At 51.4% G+C, this 20,922-nt stretch overlaps 1 protein-coding gene across 2 annotated transcripts; it reads left to right on the forward strand.

Moving 5' to 3' along the window:
* Positions 1-2,564: 2,564 nt before the first annotated feature.
* On the forward strand, positions 2,565-7,360 carry APOBEC3H (apolipoprotein B mRNA editing enzyme catalytic subunit 3H). Of its 2 annotated transcripts, none has more exons than XM_070599193.1 (5): positions 2,565-2,843; positions 5,335-5,491; positions 6,181-6,448; positions 6,733-6,848; positions 7,196-7,360. In XM_070599193.1, exons 1-5 carry the CDS (start codon positions 2,761-2,763, stop codon positions 7,265-7,267), a joined length of 696 nt encoding a protein of 231 aa, XP_070455294.1. In that variant the 5' UTR covers positions 2,565-2,760; the 3' UTR covers positions 7,268-7,360. The 2 variants fall into 2 exon arrangements, with proteins under 2 accessions (XP_070455294.1, XP_070455295.1); XM_070599194.1 differs by having other exon boundaries at positions 2,569-2,843; positions 7,199-7,360.
* Positions 7,361-20,922: the final 13,562 nt, after the last annotated feature.

The following is a 20,922-nucleotide window of genomic DNA, read 5'->3' on the forward strand; positions in this document are numbered from 1 at the left end:
TACATTTAGCATCAGTCTTAAGGGCCCCAGGATTTTCGGGATGGTAAGTGAGCATCAGCTTCAGCTTAAAGCAACCAGCTGGTCAGCCTCTACCCAGAGTCAGCCTGTCCTTTGAATCTTTGAAGCCAGGTGTTGGCTTCTCCTCTCTAGCTATGTAAGTCCTTGATGGCATCTTCTTCTTAGATAAGGATGTTTCATCTTACGTTGGAAACCTGTTGTTAAGTGTAGCCCCTTCGTGAATTATCTTAGCTAGATCTTCTGGGAAACCAGCTGCAGCTTCTCCATGAGCACTGGCTGCCTCTCCTCCCACTTCTACATTACAGAGACGACTTCTTTCCTTAAACCTCCTCAACCAGCCTCTGCTGGCTTCAGACTTTTCTCCTGCAGCTTCCTCCCCTCTCTCAGCCTTCACAGAATTCAAGAGGGTCAGGGCCTGGCTCGGGAGTAGGCTTTGGCTTAAGGGAATGTTGTGGCTGGTTTGATCTTCTATCCAGATGCTAAAACTTTCTCCATATCAGCAATCAGGCTGTTTCGCTTTCTTATCATTCGTGTGTCCATTGGAGTAGCACTTTTCATTTCCTTCAAGAACTTGTCCTTGGCATTCACAACTCACCTAACTGGTGCAACAGGCCTCGCTTTTGGCCTGCCTTGGCTTTCTACATGACTTGATCATTTCCAGCTTTCGATTTAAAGTGAGAGACATGCAACCCTTCCTTCCACTTGACTACTTAGGGGTCATTGTGGGTTATTAATTGGCTAATTTCACTCTTGTTCCATCTCAGGGAATAGGGAGGCCCGAGGAGAGGGAGAGAGGCAGGGGAGCAGGCAGGACACACAGAACATTATCAAGTAACTTCGCCATCCTATATGGGTACAGTTGGTGGCACCCGAAAACAACTACAAAAGTATCAGCAAAGACAACTGATCACACATCACCGTAACAAACATAATAATTATGAAAACGTTTGAAATATTGCAAGAATTACTGAAACGTGACACAGAGACGCAAAGTGAGCAAATGCTGTTGGAAAAATGGAGCCCACAGACTTGCTCAATTCCAGATTGCCGAAAACCTTCAATTTGTAAAAAAGGCAGTGTCTACAGAACACAATACAATGAAGTATGCCTGTATGTCATTTAAAATTGGTAAATAAGGGGGCACAAGCCACCCCCACGGGGTCAGCAGGTGGCTCCCTCAGTCTGTGAGCTCCCACTCTGGGGAAGTGAAATCCAGGGGTGGCTTTGACTCAAGGCACAGCCTCAGTGCACCCACACAAAGGAAGGAGAGTCACAACGTTTATTATTACCCACAGATCGAGAAGCCAGGAGGTGCAAGGAGCTGGAGTCCTCTGTTCCAGGTCGTGAGTGAGCAGACCTCACTAACTCTTCATGGCCTTAAATCTAAGCGGCTGTTTTAGAAGCTTCCCGGGGAAAAGCGAAAGCACAGCAGGAACTGTGGCGGGCATCCCAAACTCAAGTCGTTATCTGAACGTCCAGTCCTTGTCCAAATGCGGGCAGGGTTGTCCTACTGCAAAATGCCTGTGCGGCAACTCGGACAAACAAAGCTGTTCTTCTCATCACAGACACCTGCTTCCACTCCACACCTAGCCGGCCCTGGCATCGTCCACCTTGCCGCTCACTCCGTCATCAGCCCGCCACACTCCGCTCCTCCCTTATCCCCTTCCCACATTGCTGCCAGAGAAGCTCTGGGGGGATGCAGCCTAGGGATGGTGATGGCGAAAAAAATAATTAACAGTTAAGTTTCCGTTTAAAGAAGATTTTAGAAGAGAAGTAGGATAGGGTATGTGAGGATTGAGATGATCAGAGCTTTTCCAAAAAGCAGAATAGAAAACGGAAGGTGGCCGAGAATCAGGTGCGAGACACAGCAGCTCAGGCACTCAAGGACAAACAGGAGTGCACGCCTGGTTGTTTGGCCACAGAGCCGACTACCGTGCAAAGGCACCGGGGAAGATCTCAGTGGAGGTTCCAGACAGGGTGGCCTGGACCACGGCACAGCCAAAAGGGAGCAAGAGATCAGCCGGACGCAGTGGGATTCTGGGCAGGCAGAGGCAGAGGCAGAAGAAGGAAGAGCAAGAGGGAAGGGGTTCGCTTTGGAATACATCCATAACATCGTGGTGGAGAACGTCTTGGGTCCCACACGGACCTGCTGGCTCTTCCCCTGATTGGCCGTCTCAGTGTGAATTGTTGGTGACAGCAGACACTCGTCTCTTCACTACCCCCCACCCCCACTCCGCCCGGTCCACATGGCTGCCCGGGAGTCTAGGGCAGACTCCAGGGGGCTCTCTGGCTGCTGCAGCTCATCTACTTTGATGCTCCCCCGTCCGTGTCTCCTCCAAGGAGGGAGGCACCGAGGGGCACAGATGTGGGTGACACACCTCTTGATCATCTCAGTCATCAGTGGAGAGGCCTCCAGCCTGCCCCTCCCCTGAGGAGCCAGCCTCTGTCCTGCTCTCTTCAGCCAGGGCCTGGTCCATCCCCCTCTCTGGCATCATTACTTTCTCTTTCCCTTTGCAACAGTGTTGGGTCCTGCCCCACAGACCAGCGAGCGCTGGCAAGAGAGAGGGCCCGAGAGAGGCAGAGAACGTGGGTTGTGGGTCGGAGGCTGAGGAAGTCTACCCGCCTCCCTAGGGCCCTCCTACCCCTGGTGCCTAAGCAGGAAGCAGGTGGGGCCTCAGCCAGAAGCCAGGGAGGTCACTCTCAGATAAGCGGCTTTCCTAAAGCAAAGGCCTGGGAGACCAAATGGACCCCCAGGCCCCGACACAAAGGGGAGGCCTGGGTCAAGCCTACCAAGGCGGGGACTATGTCCAGGCTCCCGGGAACGGGTAAGTCAACTGCCTGGGAGGAGGAAAGAAGGCACCCTAGGGCCTCCCACAGGCCCTGTCCTGAACTTCCAGGCCCCCTATAACGCCTACCCCAATACTGATTTTGGCAGGAAGGGGTGGTCCACCCGGCAGACAGCTGTGGGAGGACTCTGCAGATGAGGGGCTTTCCCACGCCCAGGGGCAGCCTCGTGAGAGGGAGCAGGAGCTGGAGCGCCCAGTGTCTAGGGCAGGCTGGGACAAGCCTGCTAGTGGGGCTGCGGCCGGGCTGCAGGGACCAGGCACCGCTGCCTGCTCTCTTCTCTGCCTCCGGCTCTGCCTCCTGCCTCCTCCTGGCTCCAGGCCCTCGGTTCTCTCCCTCTCTGGCTCCTTCTCTGTGGAGCCTGCTCGGGCCTCAGGCCCCCAGCCCTGCCTCTGCAGATGCCCCCTGCAGCCTGGCTCTCTGCATCCCTGCCCACAGCCCATAGGCGCGGCCCCCGGCTCCTCCTGATGCTCCTTGTTCATGCTCGATTGTAGACTTTAGGTTCAAGGATGGTGGAAACAATTGTGGGAGTCAGTTCTAAACGCATATTCACAAATTTTGTTTTAAAGACTTGCACAATTTTGCACAGAATGTTCTCGTTTCTGCTCTGTGGAGGGAAAACGCTCCAAGGCAAGAAGAGAAATTGTTTCCCATAAAGACACTACCAAGTGTGAAAAATTAAATTGGTCTTTAAATTCTTCCTACAAGTTGTTTTTTATCATCATACCTACAGTTTTAGCTGTTCAAGGTCCAGGTTCGACGTCTGTGCCATTAACATAGTGCATTTGGGGCCGGCCCACAGCTGAGGGGTTAAGTTCGGGCGCTCCGCTTTGGTGGCCCAGGGTTTTGCTGGTTTGGATCCTGGGCACGGACACGGCACCACTCATCAGGCCACGTTGAGGCGGTGTCCCACATAGCACAACCAGAAGGACCCACAACTAAAAATACACAGCTATGTACTGAGGGTCTCTGGGGAGAAGAAAAAAAAAAGATTGGCAACAGGTGTTAGCTCAGGGCCAATCTTTAAGAAAATAAAAGGTGCATTTGTCTAAAATTTGAACTGTTTCAGCCTTGAGTGGCTGGGTTTGCCAGGACTGGGGAATTTTCCAGAAGAAGGGAACTTCCGCGCTAAAATCAGGAAGATTCCTGAGTCCAGTCAGTGGTGTCCGTGGTGTGCTCGGAATGGTGTGTTTCCATTCCAGTCCTCACCCTGAAGGCGGCCCGTTCCCGCAACCGGGAGCTCGAACTTCACGTAAGAGCACGGGCTGGTATCAAAGGCCACAGTGGAGAGACAGTCTCTTCAGCAATTGTCCTGACATTCCAAACCCACCTGAGATTTTCACTAACTAGCACAAAGGGGTCAGAGCTCGGTTTCCACTGAGGAAACTAGTGGGTTTGTTAGCTAGCGTCACAGATGTCACAAATGGTTCTTCGTTGATAGAATTACCGCTGCTCAAGTGAGTTGGCTGGAAATAAGGGGCAGGCATTTCTGGCCTTGCAGGAGCAAGGTATGGAAATCAATTGTGCCCCTTGGTCTGTGCCCTGAGGGATGGCACCCGTGGCTTAATTCCTGTGTCCAGATGCAAGTCCTAAGGGGTTGTGGTCACCTGAGACTGGCTTGATGGTCAGCCAGGTCACATTCGCCTGAGATGAAGTGTCCAGAGGGACAGCAGGCTGGGGCGCCATCAAGCCTCCGAAGTTTGTTCAGATCGTTTGGCATCCGCTGGGTCATGAATGTCCACATGCGGCAGGGCCCCAGCATGGCATGGCTCTGTCCACCTACTCCTACCTGTGCAGGGCCAACAGCACTATCAAAAGGACGCCAGTGCATCTGCATGCCCACACGGGCCAGGTCACTTTGCACTATAGTAGTAAATGAGAAAAAAGCGAGACACAAAATGAATACCCTGCAGACTATAACAGGGGGAGGAGAAGGTATCTGAGTCTTGCAGCCCCAAGTCTCTGTCACAACCCTCGGTGACAACAGTTTTTCCTATTCACCCGCCTCTGTGCTCTTTGTACAGACGAAATTGTGATACACACACCCAAGCAGAGGACAGAGTTCGAGGAAGTACCAGCTTCCATCCCCACTCCCCAAAGAGAAGGGTTCTGACACCAGACGCGGGTTGAGATGCCTGGGACCTGAACAGACGGGTCTGGACAGCGGCATGTGAGCCAAGGAAGGCCACGTGGTGTCCAGTTCTCTGCCCACCCCCCCCATCCAGCCCAGGCATCCTGCCTGCAATGGCCTCCAGCATGGGGGAGGGCAGTCTGCCAGGCTGGAGGTGGGAGGCAGTGGGCACGGTGGGGGAGCCCACCCTCCACCTCCTCCCTCCCCAGTCCTCCTGGCCAACAAAGGAGATCCTCCTTTACCTCTCCTCAGGGGCCCAAGGGAACCAAAGGTGTTGGGTTCAGAAGGCGACAGAGCCTGAAGGCGCTCTGCGTCTCCGCTTTCTCCTCCCTATTGCGTAGAAACACACAGCATCTGCTAAGTGAGGATGTATTCAAAAAGCAGTTTGGCAACCAGCGCCGGGTCACCAAGCCCTACTACCGGAGAAAGACCTACGTGTGCTACCAGCTGAAGCTGCTCCGTGGCCCCACGATTGCCAAAGGCTACTTTCGAAACAAGGTGCCAAGCAGGTTCTCCCAGCACAGGGCAGGTGGGGGCTAACCCTGCCCAACGCTAGGGGAAAAGACTGAGGCTCAGCGGGGTCTGAGTCAGCCCAGCTGTCATCCCGGGCCTCCGCACGACAGTCCCCCCAGCAGAGTGCTCCTGCCCGTTTGAGAAGTTGGTGCTCACTGTCCGCCAGACCCCAGCTCAGTGGCTGCTTTGGGGAAGCCGAGTGCGCTCCCCAGCCTGAGCACTAACTCCAGCCGCAGACCTCCATCACATTTCTGCTTCGCGCCTGTCTCCCACTCTGCCCCGTCCCTCCTCCCTCCCGCTCTGCCCCGCTCCTTGGGACCCCCAGGTCCAAACATCTCCAGACAACCTCCTGGGCAAGTGCCCAAAGGCGAGGTCTGCAGAGCATTCGGGACTGTGCCGTGGGGCGTCTGCGTGCCGACCCATCTCCTCCGCGTACCGGACTCTGGTCTGATTCGGACCCAGCTGCAGGTGCTTTGAGGGTGTTGAATTAACGGATGAGGAAGTGAGTGAAGGAGTGAATGACGAAGGAAGGAAGGAGGTTCTTTCTCTGTCCTAGGCAAGTTCACATACTCCAAGTCCACAGCAGAGCCCCTCATCCCCAACTCCGCCCTCAGTACATGACCTCTGGCCTCTGCCCTCTAACCTTCTTTCTCTCTGTCTGGGACCCTCCCCAGAAAAAGCGCCATGCAGAGATTCGCTTTATTGACAAGATCAACTCACTGGGCCTAGACCAAGACCAGAGCTACGAAATCACCTGCTATGTCACGTGGAGCCCCTGCGCCACCTGTGCCTGCAAGCTGATTAAGTTCACCAGAAAATTCCCCAACCTGAGCCTGCGGATCTTCGTCTCCCGCCTCTACTACCACTGGTTCAGGCAGAATCAGCAGGGGCTGCGACAGCTGTGGGCATCCAGCATCCCCGTGGTTGTCATGGGTTACCAAGGTTGGAAGGGAGACAGAGCTGTCAGTGGATGGGAGGGTTTGCAGTTCCAAGAGGGAAAAGCCACTGAGGGGGGCCACTGGGAAGGCGGGGAGCTGGACCAGAAGGATGGTGGCCCAGCCAAAGCCCAAGATGTGATACCACCTGGGAGGGAAAATTCCAGGGAGAGACTAAAGCCCTGGGAGAGGAGGAGAAGGGAGGGGAAAGGAAGGAGGACCCTGTGGGGACTGCAGGCTTGCTGCTGCCCCACCCCCGGGGCCTGACTCGCTCCCCATCTTTCATCTCAGAGTTTGCTGACTGCTGGGAAAACTTTGCAGACAACAGGGGAAACCCTTTCCAGAGCTGGGAGAAGCTTACAGAATACAGTAAAGGCATAAAGCGACGGCTCCAGAAGATCCTGGAGGTGAGAAGCTGTCCCTGCTGCGGGCCCCTGGCCTCCCTCTCCCAGACCCCACCCTCCCAGCCTCAGCCCCCCTTCCCTGTCACTGCTCTCCTTGCTCTCTCCCGACTGCCCCCACTCCTTTCTCTTTTCCCACCATGCCCTTTTTCGCTCTCCGGCCGGGGGCATCCGGTTCCGTCCTTCTCTCCCTTTCTCAGGCTGTCGTCAGCCTTCTGTATCTCTCAAGGCCTCCTTGGCCCAGTTCTTTTCTCATCCCAGGTTTTCAGTGTCACCTCCCCTTCCCTTCCTCCAGCACGGTTTCCTGCCAATCAACCAGTGGATGCTTCCTAACGTCTGTCCTTCTCTCTCAGCAGCCCTTGAACCTGAATGGTTTAGAGGACGCCATGGGAAATCTGAAACTTGGGTCGGTTGACCTCGGGTAACTGAAACCGTGGATAGCGAAACTGCGATAAGGGGCAAATACTGTTTATATTTTTATAATTGAAAAAATAAAGATAATTTTCAAGTCTATAAAACTTGGGTTACTTTTTTTTTTAATATTTTTTTATTTTTTTTCCTTCTTCTCCCCAAAGCCCCCCGGTACATAGTTGTATATTCTTTGTTGTGGGTCCTTCTAGCTGTGGCATGTGGGACACTGCCTCAGCGTGGCTTGATGAGCAGTGCCATGTCTGCGTCCAGGATATGAACCAATGAAACACTGGGCCGCCTGCAGCGGAGCGCGCGAACTTAACCACTTGGCCACAGGGCCAGCCCCTTGGGTTACTTTTTAAAGGGGAAATCAGGTCTTTCTCTCATAAAAATGAGTATAAAGGAGTTTTACTCTGCATCACCAAGAAAAGAATTTATTTGAGAATTCCCTGTGTATTCTAGAATAGTTGGATCATTTTGTGGTCCAAGTAGCCTCTATTCCTTCTCATTATCTAATATGTGTCTAAATAAATAAGGTAAAACTTTATCATGTGGAGTTGCCCCATAGAGTCCCACTTGGAACTGTGTTATTCAGTGTTCTTGGCTGAAGCAACAAACACCAACTGTGGCTAATTAAAACAAAAAAAGATTTGTTAAACAGCTGTTGAGTGTCTCGCTGAATCTCTGGGAAAGATGGAGGACTAGATTTGGAGGTCACCAAGCCGGGAAGGAGACCGCAGGCTGCGCTCAAAGCCTGTCTAGTGCAGACAGCATTGCTGGTGGCGGTTTGCTCCATCCACACCAACCGCGCCTGAAGCCGTCGTTAAAATACTAAGTAAAACAGAAAATACTGAAGTACAGGAAAAGATTGCTCTGAAAAAGATAGCAAGAAATATTTAAATGGCAAGATAGTAAAACCAATTAAATCGAGAATGTGACAGGGACGGTGTACGTCACCATTTAGTCCACGCGCTCCTGGAGGTCTAAGGAATGTAAGCAGACAGAGAAGTTTTGGAAAAGAAGACGTGCACTTTCTCCTGTCGTTGTTGTTGACGATTTTATACCTTCCGAAACCGAGAGGCTTGAATTTGGGGAGGGAGGGGAAGACTCCGAGTAAATCAAAGGGCCGAACACAAAATGAAGACATGAAAACTTTTCTTTCTATATTGACAATAATCATCGGAAAATGGAAAAGGGGAAACACACTTGAAATAGCAATAAAAATTATCAAGCCAAATCAACATACAAAAATCAGTTGCGTTTCTAGACACTAACAATGAACATTCCAATGAGGAAATTAAGAAAACAGCCCCATTTATAATAAAATAAAAAAGAATAAAATATTTAGTAGTAAACTTAACCAAAGAGGCGAAAGACCTATTCGTGGAAAACTGCAAAACATTGCCGAGAGAAATTAAAGGCACGAATATGGAGAGACCTCTCACGATCATGGATGGGAAAACTTAACATTGTTGAAATGTCCACATTACTCGAAGTACCCACAGTTTCAGTGCGATCCCTATCAACAACTCAACCTCACTTTTTGCAGAAATAGGAAAAACCATCCTAAAATCCATGTGAAATCCAAATGACTCTGACTTGCCATGCAAACTTAGAAAATGCAGAAATTCTTGGAAAGACACCAAGCTGCAAAAATTAAGATCTCTATGACGAAGAGAAACTTAACAGTCTCTGATGCCACAAATGGATAGCTATTTTTATTTAAAAAGAGGCTCAGCCTAATGATCAAAGATTTCAGTTTAAATCTGCTTGGTTTGTGCATCTCAGTGAGGAAGCAGTCATTACATTACTTGGATCCTGCAATCTCGATCAGTCTGAAATATTTGATTTGTGTATGTTTGGCCTGTTATTTAAGATGTCTGCAGGGTTCGAAGAATCAGTCATACTAGATTTGTAACTGCCATTGAAGTTTTAAGTGACAGTAATTAACCAAATTAATAATAATGTTTAAATGCTCAAGGAAAACTGATTTTTCTGAGTTATATTACTTTCATAAATTATACAATAAGCCAAGTACCAATACTATTGAGTATTCCCCTCCAGGCACAAAAACCTCCTGGATATTGAAGAAACTATCAGAAATCTATTATATTAGTTAAAATTAAGATTGCCTGAAAGTAACGGAAACTCCAAAACCAGGGGCTTAAACCAGACAGAAGCAGGGCCTCTGAGGATGACCATGCAGTCTGTTCACCTCACAACTCCAAGGTCTTCCCTCAGGTCCTCTGCCGTGTGAGCGGTGCCCCTGGGCTCGTGCAGCATGCAGCCCAGTATGGACGTTTATCTCAAACAGAAAAGTCCAGATGTAAGCTGCAGAGCTGGGACAATGACTCCAAGTCATTCAGGACCCAGGCTGCTTCCAGCCTTCTGCTGTGCCATCCTCAGGGTGTGTGGCGCCTGTGTCCTTGTGGCCCAACATGGAGCCAGTCATAACATCTGTGTTCCATCAACTAGACGGGAGAAGAGGAGTTGAAGGGGGCAAACGATCACACTAGCTGCTTCTTAGGGAAGGGTCCCAGAAGCTGCTGTGTGGCATTTATCTTCACATCCCACTGACCAGGACTTAGTCACTTGACCACAACCAGCAGCAAAGGAGTCTGGGAAATGTAGCCTTTATTTTGGACCGCCGTGTAACTTGCTAAAAGTCAGGGATTATACACTGAAAAGAAAAAAAGAACAAATAGAGTGGGACAATTAGTAGTCTCTACCATAGATGTGAAAAAGGTTTTAATAACAAGTGTGAAATATATAGTCACTGGGCTGGACAGCATCTCCCCAAAATTCATGTCCTCCCCAGAAACTCAGAATGTGACCTTCTTTGGAAATAGAGTCCTTGCAGATGTAATTATTTAAGATGAGGTCGTTCTGAAGTATGGTGGGCCCTCACTCCAATACAGCTGGTGTCCTTATAAGAAGAGGAGAGACACAGACCCAGACTCAAAGGGAAGCCATGCGAAGACAGGGAGAGACTGGAGTGATGTGTCCACAAGCCAAGGATTGCCAGCAACACCAGAAGGAAAAAGACCCCACCCGCAGAGCGAGACAGGCATCTTGGGCTGGGTGGGGCCCTAGGTTGAAACAAGTCTGCACAAACAGGAAGCCACATCTGCCTGAAGTCGGCCAAACATCCTGGCGACAAGAGTGAAACCGGCCCTGATATCAGTTCTCCTACATTAAACCTAACATGCGTGGGGTTAAAACCAAAAGCACTCTTTCCCTGCTTCTCTAAGTTGCATTCATATGTAAATATCGGTTCTTTTAAACCTTTGCATCCCTGAACTTCACAAGGCAAATAGAAGTTACAAGTTTTTAGAGCCCAGGTGGCCTCATGCTAACATTTTGGCTAGTCACAGTCCTCTGAAGTTTTGTTACAGGGAAACTGATGTCCAGAGAATATCAAGGAGCTGGAGCTTCCCAGACCCCAACTCCTGGGCTTCCTGCACAGAATCCACCATCCACCAGGGGGGCTGACAACCAAGGACATCCACCTGCACATTCCCTTATCTCGCCACCCTCCGTCCTGCAGGCAGCCTCCCAAGGCCAAACGCAGGCTGGTGGGAAGGCGCCGACCTGCAAGGCCACAGGCTCCCCTCCCTACAAGCAGCTGCCTTCCTTGCAGCCTTTAAAACCCTTGCCTCCCATCATTCGGGGAGACGAGATGAATTTGAGGGCTCACTCTCGTCTCCCAGCTGATATCACCTGAAATAAAAACCCATTCCTTGCCATAAGCCTGGCGTTCCAGTTTTTATTTGGCCCCTCCTGTGTGGCGGGTAAAGAACCTGTGTTTTTGTCCGGTAACAAGAGGACACAGAAAAGATCCTGCCCAGGAGCCTTCAGAGAAAGCACAGCCTGCTGACAGCCCGATTTTAGACTTCTCCCTCCAGAACTGTGAGCACATCAGTTCCTATGGCAGTGGGGGCCGGCCCAGATCCCGCGTGCGGACATGGCACCACTTGGCAGGCCATGCTGTGGTAGGCGTCCCACATATAAAGTGGAGGAAGATGGGCACAGATGTTAGCTCAGGGCCAGGCTTCCTCAGCAAAAAAAAAAAAAAAAAAAAAAGAGGAGGACTGGCAGTAGTTAGCTCAGGGCTAATCTTCCTCAAAAAATAAAAAAATAAAAATAAAGCCACCCAGTGTGTGCTACTTTGTTATGTGTCCTAAGAAACTGTTACAATCATATATAAACAGTGGTCCTATAAACTAGTGCTAACCAACTTAAAAATATTTGTTTGTGTTCAGGGGGATGCTACGCACAACTGTAGCAAAAAGTATGAACCGTCTAGGAAGACCCTAAGGAGAAATACGCACACTTCATGGATACGATTTGACAACTTTAATAAAGGCCTCACAAAGAAGCTGCATGGTGAAGAAAGGCTTCATGTTCCTAGAGAAAATATTTTACTTTTCTGCCTTTTTCTTCTATAAATTCAAATCAATCTTAACCAAAATTTCACTTGAATTTTTTACATAATTTGACAAATCAATTCTAAAATCAATAGAGAAATAAAAAATCGGCAAGAATAGTCAAGATAATTCTGAAAAAGAATAACAATGTTGGGGGAGGGGGTTGCCCTACCAAGTCATAAAAAACTTTTAAAATATTAAAATGTTAAATGTTAAACATACCCTAAACCTATAGTAGTGACAATAGCTTAAAAGGGCTCCCACTGGCCAAATCTGAGAAATTTTGAGCATTCAAGTAAAAAATGATAATAATGGATTATAGACCCTTGAATAAAATAGGAAACCATGAACCCATATTAATGTAAGTAAATAACTACATTGAAAATGTGATGAAGAATGGGATATTTACATAGTTTTAAATCACCTCCTCCGGGAAATAGTTATTAATTTCAACAGGAAAAAGAGTAAGTTCACAACGGGGAAGCCTGGCAGACGCCCCCTTAGTCAAATGATCAAAGTGGACATCACGAGCGATGGGACAAACCAAAATCATGTGCCACCTGATGCGGTACAGTGAGAGGAACACAGTGTCACTTTGGTGCTGTTCCTGCCCAAGACGCATGAGCTGAATCTGATCACGAGGGGACATGGGAGAAGCACCAGCTCAGGGGCTCACTACACACGCTCACTTACCTGTCGTTGGTCACCGGGCACACCTAGCTGTGGGGGGCTGGGGAGGGGGCTGGGGAAGTGAGCGTTTCATTGGATAATTGCCACTTCCTCCCCTCCCACAGATAGGAAGTTTCTATTAGCAGAAGGATGAGTTGGGTGTTGATAGGCAACTGTCAAGGGCTGAACTGTGTCCCCTGCCAATTCATATTCAGAGTCCTAACCCCCAGGACCTCAGAATGTGACTGCATTTGGAGAGAGGGCCTTTAAAGAGGTGATTAGGTTCAACGAGGTCCTATAGGTGGGCCCTAGTCCAACATGACTGCGGTCCTTATAAGAAGAGATTAGGACACAGACACACAGAGGGAAGACCGTGTGAAGACGCAGGGGGAAGACGGTGCCTGCAAGCCGAGGAGAGGGGCCTCAGGAGCAACAACCCTGCTGGCAGCTTGATCTTGGACTTCTAGCCTCCAGAACTGTGAGACATAAGTCCAGTTGTTTGGGCCCCAGTCTGTGGTCCTCTGTTGGGGCAGCCCTAATGCTAACACAGCGACCAACAGTGTCAGCCTCAGCGAGGCGCTGGGGAGTCGGCCTGCTGGGGCCTCCTTCAACGAGAAGGGGGTACAAGACACCGGGGGTTCGCAGCCATCGGGGCCACTTTATTCCCTCTTCAATGTTGTGTCCCCTGACCCTGATGTCCACGTCAGAGGCCTATTGGGAAAGACCGCCTGTAGGAGCCCACCTGCCAGTCATTTCTGGGGAGCTCCTGGCTCAGCCAGCCACTTTGTTCAGTCCAGAGGCCCTAAAATAGGTCACCAAGTCCAGAGCCGGGCCGTTCTCCAGGTCTGTTTGAAAAACTAGACTCTTTGTAGCTCGAGAGCACCCCTCCCATCCCCTACCTGTCCTCCTGGACATGCCCTCTACCTGCTGCCCCTTTGGCTCCGATCTGTCCATCTGCTACTCTGACCTCAGCCACTTTTACACCTTCCGGAAACTGCTCAGCCTTCCTGGCTCATTGGATGCCCCCCTTCCTGTTTGCCAATCCTGATTCCATCTTTCCCCTGTTTTAGCTCTCCTTTTACTGACTGGTTGCTTGACGGTCATTTAGCCGGGATTTTGGGAGGGAGGACAGACGGCCGCTTGGGCTCGGCTCGCCGTTTGAACCCAGAGGTGCAGTTGGTGTTAGCTGAATGAGTGGACAGATGAGAGGATGCAGAGGAAAGTGAACGAACAGCAGACGAAAAACGTGCGCTCCTCCTGGAGGACAAAGCATACAGGACTCCGGTGCCTGAGAGCCGGCAGTGGACAGCTGCTGGCGTCAGCCTGACCACGTGCTCGGTTATTCAACCAGAACCCTACCCCATCCTTCTCGGCCGCCCTGAGACTCCCCCGGCCGCACAGCTTGCTTGGCAGGACTCCTTCCTGTCTGCGGTGGGCAAGGGCCCACATCCTCCCAAAGCCGTAATGTACCCAGTGGGGAGAGAGGCTGAAGAAACAACCGAAAGCAGAAGTGACTAGAGGAGGGCGGGAGAGATCAGACTTCCAGGAAAGAGGACCAGGGTGTGAAGGTGTTAGGGTCACACCAGGCTCAGACACCGTCTGACTTCCTCTCAAAAGTGGGGTTCAGGGGAAGACCAAAGGCCCTGTCGTGCAGCGCGAGGGGACAGATGGTGGGCCTGGCCCGGGGCATGTGGGGCTTGCAGCCCCCAGTCCTGGACCCAGCTGTTTCTTCCCCTTTCCCCTCAGATTTCAAGGACAGCCGGGAACCTTTGGAAAGCCAGGAAGGCTGCTGGCTGCCCCCCATAGTCCGAGCAAGGGTGGTCCCCCTGTCCCAGCCCCTCTGCCTCCTCTCTGCCCCCGCAAAATGTTCTCTCCCTTCCCCCACCTCTGGGGTGGTGGTCCTCTTCCCTTCCTTTTCACCGCAGCTGGCCCTGTGGTTCTCCACGTGGCTTCTCATGCGTGGTGCCTTCCTTTCCTCCCAACCCCCCTCTCCAGACCTGGGGTGGGGGTGATGGGATGGGGGTCAGTCCACTTGCCTTAAATCTCTCCTCTCTTGTCTATCTTTTCTCCCACTGCCTCTTTCCCCTTCCCTCCCTCCCTCCAATGTTTCACAGAAACTTCCTCCACTTTCTTTCTTGTTCTTTGGCTTTTCCTTCTAGGAGGCAGTGAAGAGTGAAGCTGGGATGTTGATAGCTGACCTCAAGAAAAGTCACCCGCAGTGGGCTCTCTTAAGGCCTCAACCAGGAGAGACCAATGAGGGTGCCACACGCCTTTGTGGAAAGGGCTGGAACCAGGTCTCAACCCAGCCAGAGAGCTCACAAGGAGAAAAGCAGTGCTCTCCAGTGCGGTCCACGGAGCCCCGGAGTCCCAGGACCCCTTCAGAGGTCTTCGAGGCCTAAAGGTTTTCATAATAATTCTTAAGACATTATTTGTCTTTCCCACTGTTACGAGTGTATGGTGGAATTTTCTAGAGGCTGCATGCCATGGGATATTGGGACAGACAATGCAGGGGCAGGTGCGAGAATCCAGCTGTCTTCTATTAAGCCAGACATTAAAGAGATTTGGGAAAAAAAGGTAAAACGATGCCAGTTCTTCTCTAAATTTTTTGTTTTGGAAAATGTTGTTTTTCATAAAATGTTATTTATATTAACATGCAATGGGTTTATTATTGTAAAAAATTAATTAATAAATATTTTAAATTTTTTTCCATTCTAATTTCGAATATGGCAAATGTTGGCAGATATAACCCACATACATAAAAACTCTTTGAGATTCTCCATAATTTTTAACAATGTAAACGGGTCCTGACAAAAAAATATTGAGAGCTGCTGTAAAGGTTAGTGAGACCCGGGTTCCAACTCCTGCTTCACTCTCCGAGCTGGGCGGCCTGGACCAACTGGCTGTAAGCTCTTTGTCTCCGCCCATAGAAACGGGGGCGACGAGAGTGCCCACCACAGAAGGCTGCGCTCAGGCACCGGCTGAGAGTCAGGCTGCGCCCTTGTCCCAGGGTGCTGATGTGACTTTTGGGGGGACCCAGAATTAGCGTCAAAGCTCAAAGCTGAGGGCAAAGTATGCTAAGTCCTGCGCTTTCGAAAGGGAGATGAGGAGCCGCCCGGGACGAGTGCCAGATGCCCCCCAGTGTGGGAACTCAGAGGCGGCAGAGCACACGTTTCCCACCCCACCCACTGCCCTCTCTCCTCCGAACCCTGACCCCGGACCCCTCCCACCACTGCTGGGCCCACGAACCGCGCACCTGCGTCCCAGCAAATGTGGGATAACACTGGTGAGGACCAAGTTCAGGTGAGGGGGGCCGGGGGCTGCTTACACTGTCGCCTCTACTTCTGTCTATGTTTGAACTTTCTCATAATAAAAAGTTTAAAAAATATGACACTGCATCAGGTGTGTTTTTCTCCCCAAGATTCAGAACCATGTGTGCTGGTGGGACCTCTCTGCCTGAACACTCGCAAACAGCTTAAACTCAGAATGGAGAACTGGCCGCATCGCCTTCCTTGCTCTACAGGACACTTGTGTTTGGCACCTCGTGTCCTCTGTCCTCGTCTGAGCTGCCGTGGCCGGGGTGGCCCCTCTTCACTTCCTGCCCAGGGGGCTCCTCTGATGCCGGCAGGAGCTCCCTTGGCCTCTGCACGAACACAGCTCCTAAGTAGAGGGAGTCAATGCCCCAGGCACCCTTGACAGTGAGAGACGCGAGCCTGTGGATAATCACTCCATCTTCCGGGCAGACAATTTGAGGAGGCGTTTGAAAACTTCTCAGCAAGTCCAGACGGAGTCCAGTCCCCGTTGCCCACAGCATCCACCTCAATGAGACAGCTTCTCTCAGCTTTTCCTCCTTCCCTGTCCCTCTCTCCCCAGCCCTCGCTCCTGTTCCCTAGGGCCACCTCCCAAATAAAGTGCCTAGAGCCAAGCCTAGTCAGACTTTGTTCTCTCAGACCCTGTAGCAGTGTGCTGCAGAGGCCGTAACCAAGACGGAGGGGCTTAAACGATGGAAATGTCTTGTCTCGCAGTCTGGAGGCTGGAAGTCCAAAATCACGGTGTTGGCAGGGCTGGTTTCTGACGCCTGTGTGGGAAGGACGGTCCAGGCCTCTCCCCTTGGCTTGCAGATGCCATCTACTCCCGGTGTCTCTGCACTTCATCTTCCCTTTGTGTCTGTCACGGGGTCCCAATTTTCCCCTTTTAGGAGGACACCAGTCACACTGAATTAGGGCCCATCCTAATGACCTCGTTTTCACTTGATTATCTCTGTAAAGACTCTGTCTCCAAATGAAGTCCTATTTGGAAGTCCCGGAGGTCAGGACTTCAATAGAGAGAGGCGGGGGGAAAGGGCTCACGATTCGACCCATGACAGATAGCAAAGCCAAGACAGACACGGACCTCAAAAGCGCATTTTCAGGTGGGATGTGGAACTGGATCCCCTACTAGTCAGACAGCAGCAAGGACCCAAGGCTGGAAAAGACAGGGAGGTGGGGCTGGCCCCGTGGCCGAGTGGTTAAGTTCGTGCGCTCCGCTGCAGGCGGCCCAGTGTTTCGTCAGTTCGAATCCTGGGCGCGGACATGGCACTGCTCATCAAGCCACGCTGAGGCAGCGTCCCACATGCCACAACTAGAAGGACCCACAACGAAGAATATGCAACTATGTACCTGGGGGCTTTGGGGAGAAAAAGGAAAAAAAAAATAAAATCTTTAAAAAAAAAAAAAAAGAAAAGACAGGGAGGTGATCATCCCTGAGGTGCTGCAGCCTCACCACCTGTGGACCAGGAAGGGATGCAGAGATGCGATGCAGCCCTGGGACACGCACAGCTCTGGGCCTTGAATGGTGGAGCTGGCTCAATGCAAAACCCTGAAGAAAGAAAATGGCAGCCTCAAGTCAGCCCACTCTCAACTCAGGCCGTGCTGTGAAAGCAGGCCTCTTCTGAGTTTTGGAAAATAAAGTTATTTTCCACATATATATTTTTTTTTTCACCCTTTACATATGACAGTGTTTAAAGGGCCATGCTCTCTTGCCACGGGGCATATCCAGCTGACCATCAGGCCCGACATTTGGTTATAAGAGGTGCAGAGCTGCAAAGGAGATGTAAGGCACAGCCTCGGCAGGCCCCTTGTGCTAAGCTGAGGGCCCTGACAGGGAAGGAACAGAACCCTAAGCCATAGGTTGAGGACATTTGACATAAAGGGTCTGAGAAGCTTGACCACCAGAATCCTCTGGGTCCTCAGGCTGGCCTCGGAAGCCTGTCACCCTGACTAGGGAAGAGCAGACCCCTTGCCTGGTGGCCACGCGAAGGCCTCATCTGAGGCCAATACCCCTCAAGATGGCACTTTTCCTTCTCAAGAGTCACCTTCGCCTCCCCTCCTCATCCCAGCACAGACCCAGGCAGTCCCACTAGCAAGACCCACTAACACACACAAGAAGGAAGGTGGGGTGCACATGTGGGGTTGGACTTGAGGGTTTGAGACTTGGAGGGGAAAATAAACTGGACAGGGAGAGGGGCTGACGGGATGGTGCTCTCCACGAGTCAGGGTTTAACAAACTGACAAGGACACTGGCGCCAGTCCCAGTGCACTGCCAAGATGGCTCCATGCGCCTGGGCATGACGACAGCCTCCTACAGGACAGAGATGCTGTCATGGAGTCTGAATCCCTTTTTGATGCTCAACTGCTGACAGCTTTTAAGCCTCATTTCTCTCTCTTCCCCTTGTGCCCTCATCTGAGCAAGCTGATAAGAAAGCCTGGTGTGCCTTCTTGGGCACCGGCAGGAGATTTGAACCACGCAGGCCTCTGCTCACACAGGAATGCTCAGCCCAGCCCACCATCCAGCCCCGGGAAACCCTGACCAGTGCCTTTCCTGGCTCTCTTTGACCATTCTGACCTGCTTGAGAGGCCCGCCCTGCTCTCCCCAGAGACCTCAATGATGTATGGAATTGATATTTTCATACCCTCTTGGTGTGTGCGCGTGTGTGTGTGTGTGTGTGGCATAAATCTTAACATCTGAATCAAATTTTGGGTGAGTGGCTCCATCTGCCTCTGCAAGTGACCATAATGATGCTAAAGCAGCCTTGGCATAGGTTTGAGAAAGGAGCCAGAAGGCTCAGGTTGGTAGAAATTCGGGGATGGATTTACTATATCTGACTATGTTTTCTTGAAGGGGTCAGACTGTATCTCAGATTTGTGCCCACTGGAGAGCACTCACTGTGGAGAAGACTCAAGAAACAGGAGGATAGGATGATCCATCCATCCATCTATCCATCTGACAGTGGGAGGCAGCCGGCCAGTCCTTGCCATCCGGTGCCTACACAATCAGCCCACCAATTGACAGGCCACAGTGGATGAAATGGAGGCTACGCATGGGCCCAACAGCATGGGCTTCCTTTCACAAAGCCGGTCCCACGACTAGTGCCCACAGCTGATGAACGTGCAACCTGTCAGAGGCAGATACTGATGGTGAGCCCTCGATGCAGGACCATCCCTCAAGGAGATCAGCTGGATAGTTCATGGCAAGTTGATTGCACAGTACTCCTTCCCCGCTGGAGAGGTCAGCACTTCACACTTACCAGACTGCATGCCCACTCAGGACGTGGGTTTGCCTTCACAGCCCACAGTCTACACCGTCACCAGCACCAGCACCTGCGGAGCTGGGCACGGTCCTCCAGGGCTAGTGCATGCACTGAACCAATGGAGCCACGTCCAGGGAGGGCCAAGGGGTGGAAGCCTGACTGGCCCTCCTCACCACTGCAGCTCGGACCCTGGCAGATCAGAGGTCTAACGCTTCTACCAGGGGACAGTGTAAGGAATTCCCCAGAAACTGGAGCTGCAACTACCACCGGGTCACTGTGGCAGAAAGAGTGGAAATTAAACTGATGAGGTTAACTGACGGTGATTACAAGAGATGCCGGGTCGCTGCTCCGTACTGTGGGCAGAGAGGACTCGGTCTGTCACTGAGCATGTCTCGGTGCCCACAGGTGACTGTAAACGGCACTTGCTGCAGCCTCAGCCTGATGGGACAAGGACAATCAACGAAATTCAGACTCTTCATGGACAAGAGGTTGAGTCACCCCACCAGGCAAATAACCTAGACGAGTGGGAAGGCTGGCTGAGTGGGGGGCAGAGAGTGATGAAGGAGGGAGACGATGGGTATCACTTACAGCCTTGGGGCCAGCAGCAGCACCGAGGACTGTGGTTTGTCCCACTAACCATCAGTTATTGTCTTCATTTATAGAGATTGTAACTGGCCACCTCTTTGAAGATTCAGCAAAAGAGTGGATTTATTATGGATAATGCGCAAAGTGGAGCGCTGCAAGGGGTGGACTGTGTCAGACACCTTGAGTGGCCCCCTTGGGCACTCGTGGCTTGGCCTCAACTCTGATTGCAGCTGTGGATGGGGTAGACAGTTCCACATGGGGTTGTACTGGGTGCACATCTCCACTTTCTACCCGAGGCTCTTCCAGTACAATGGACGGGGTAACAGACAGGTGGAAGCTGGCATATGCAGAGCTTGGAAGCTGGGGTGTTGGTTAGCACACCCAAGGGCAACCCTCAAACAAAGATGGATGGCACTCAATGGATAATGCTCCCATCCCTCATCCTTTGGGAGTGGACAATTCTAGGGGACATCTGTATACTTCTTGGGTGATCTCAGGTAGGATGACATGCCAATCGCCATAATGGTGACCTCATTAATGCTCCTTATCATGACTTTTCTTTCTTCCCTCACCCATTCTAATCCCCCATCCCCGCTTTTTGGATCACTTCCCAAATACACCCTCTGCCTATAAAACCCTTGTTTAGGCTCTGTTTTTTGGGGTGACCAAGGCACCTCCAAACCTGCTTCTCCTTCTTCAGTCTCCATCCAGATAAAGAGCCACCATTACACAGTTCTCCAAACTGGAAACCTGGGCATAACTGTGACACCTCCCTGCGCCTCACACCACATGATGGCAAAAATGCCATGTCGCGACAATCCTACCACCTAAGTCTACCTCCAGCCTATCCATTCTCCCCCTTTCACAGACACGTCCATGGCTGTAGCCACCACCATCCCCACCTGGGGGGCTGCAGCAGCATCTTACCTGTCCTCCACGCTGCCAGCCCTGCCCCCTCCCACGCACACTTGGAGAACTCTCCCTTCACTCACTCTTTTTTGCTCTGACCACCACTCTCTGGGTTGGTTGAACACAACGGTAGATGAGAGTTAGGCCATGACAGTCCTGGCTTCCAGAAGCTGCAACTGGAGAGGCCTAGGATGCTGGACACCCCAGGTTCTAGAACACAATACTCGTGGCAGGGAGCAGAGACCAGCAGCTCTGCTTGGCCTCTGATGATGCCCTGCAGGGACCACCGCAGTGGGCACCTGCTCATCTACTCTCCAATTTCCGGTTCCACCCATCACCCAAATCAATCTTCACGGTACGTCTGGAGGGCTCAGAAAACGGAATGACCTATCCAAGAAAACGGTCAGTCACTGGCCGAGCTGGGACCTACATCCCAGGCTGCTGTCCCAGGGGCTGAAGCACTTTCCTTGGTACAACTGTGACACCATCAAAAGGAAGGATCGAATGCAAGAGC

This window comes from Equus przewalskii, chromosome 29 (assembly GCF_037783145.1).
Source record: "Equus przewalskii isolate Varuska chromosome 29, EquPr2, whole genome shotgun sequence".
Classification (NCBI taxonomy): domain Eukaryota; kingdom Metazoa; phylum Chordata; class Mammalia; order Perissodactyla; family Equidae; genus Equus; species Equus przewalskii.

Excerpts from the sequence above, each read along its gene's own strand:
- APOBEC3H (XM_070599193.1), top strand. The coding sequence starts at position 2,761 with ATGGACCCCCAGGCCCCGACACAAAGGGGAGGCCTGGGTCAAGCCTAC. Across the intron at positions 6,449-6,732 it reads GGTTGTCATGGGTTACCAAG|AGTTTGCTGACTGCTGGGAA; the intron begins GTTGGAAGGGAG and ends CTTTCATCTCAG. Across the intron at positions 6,849-7,195 it reads GGCTCCAGAAGATCCTGGAG|CAGCCCTTGAACCTGAATGG; the intron begins GTGAGAAGCTGT and ends CTTCTCTCTCAG.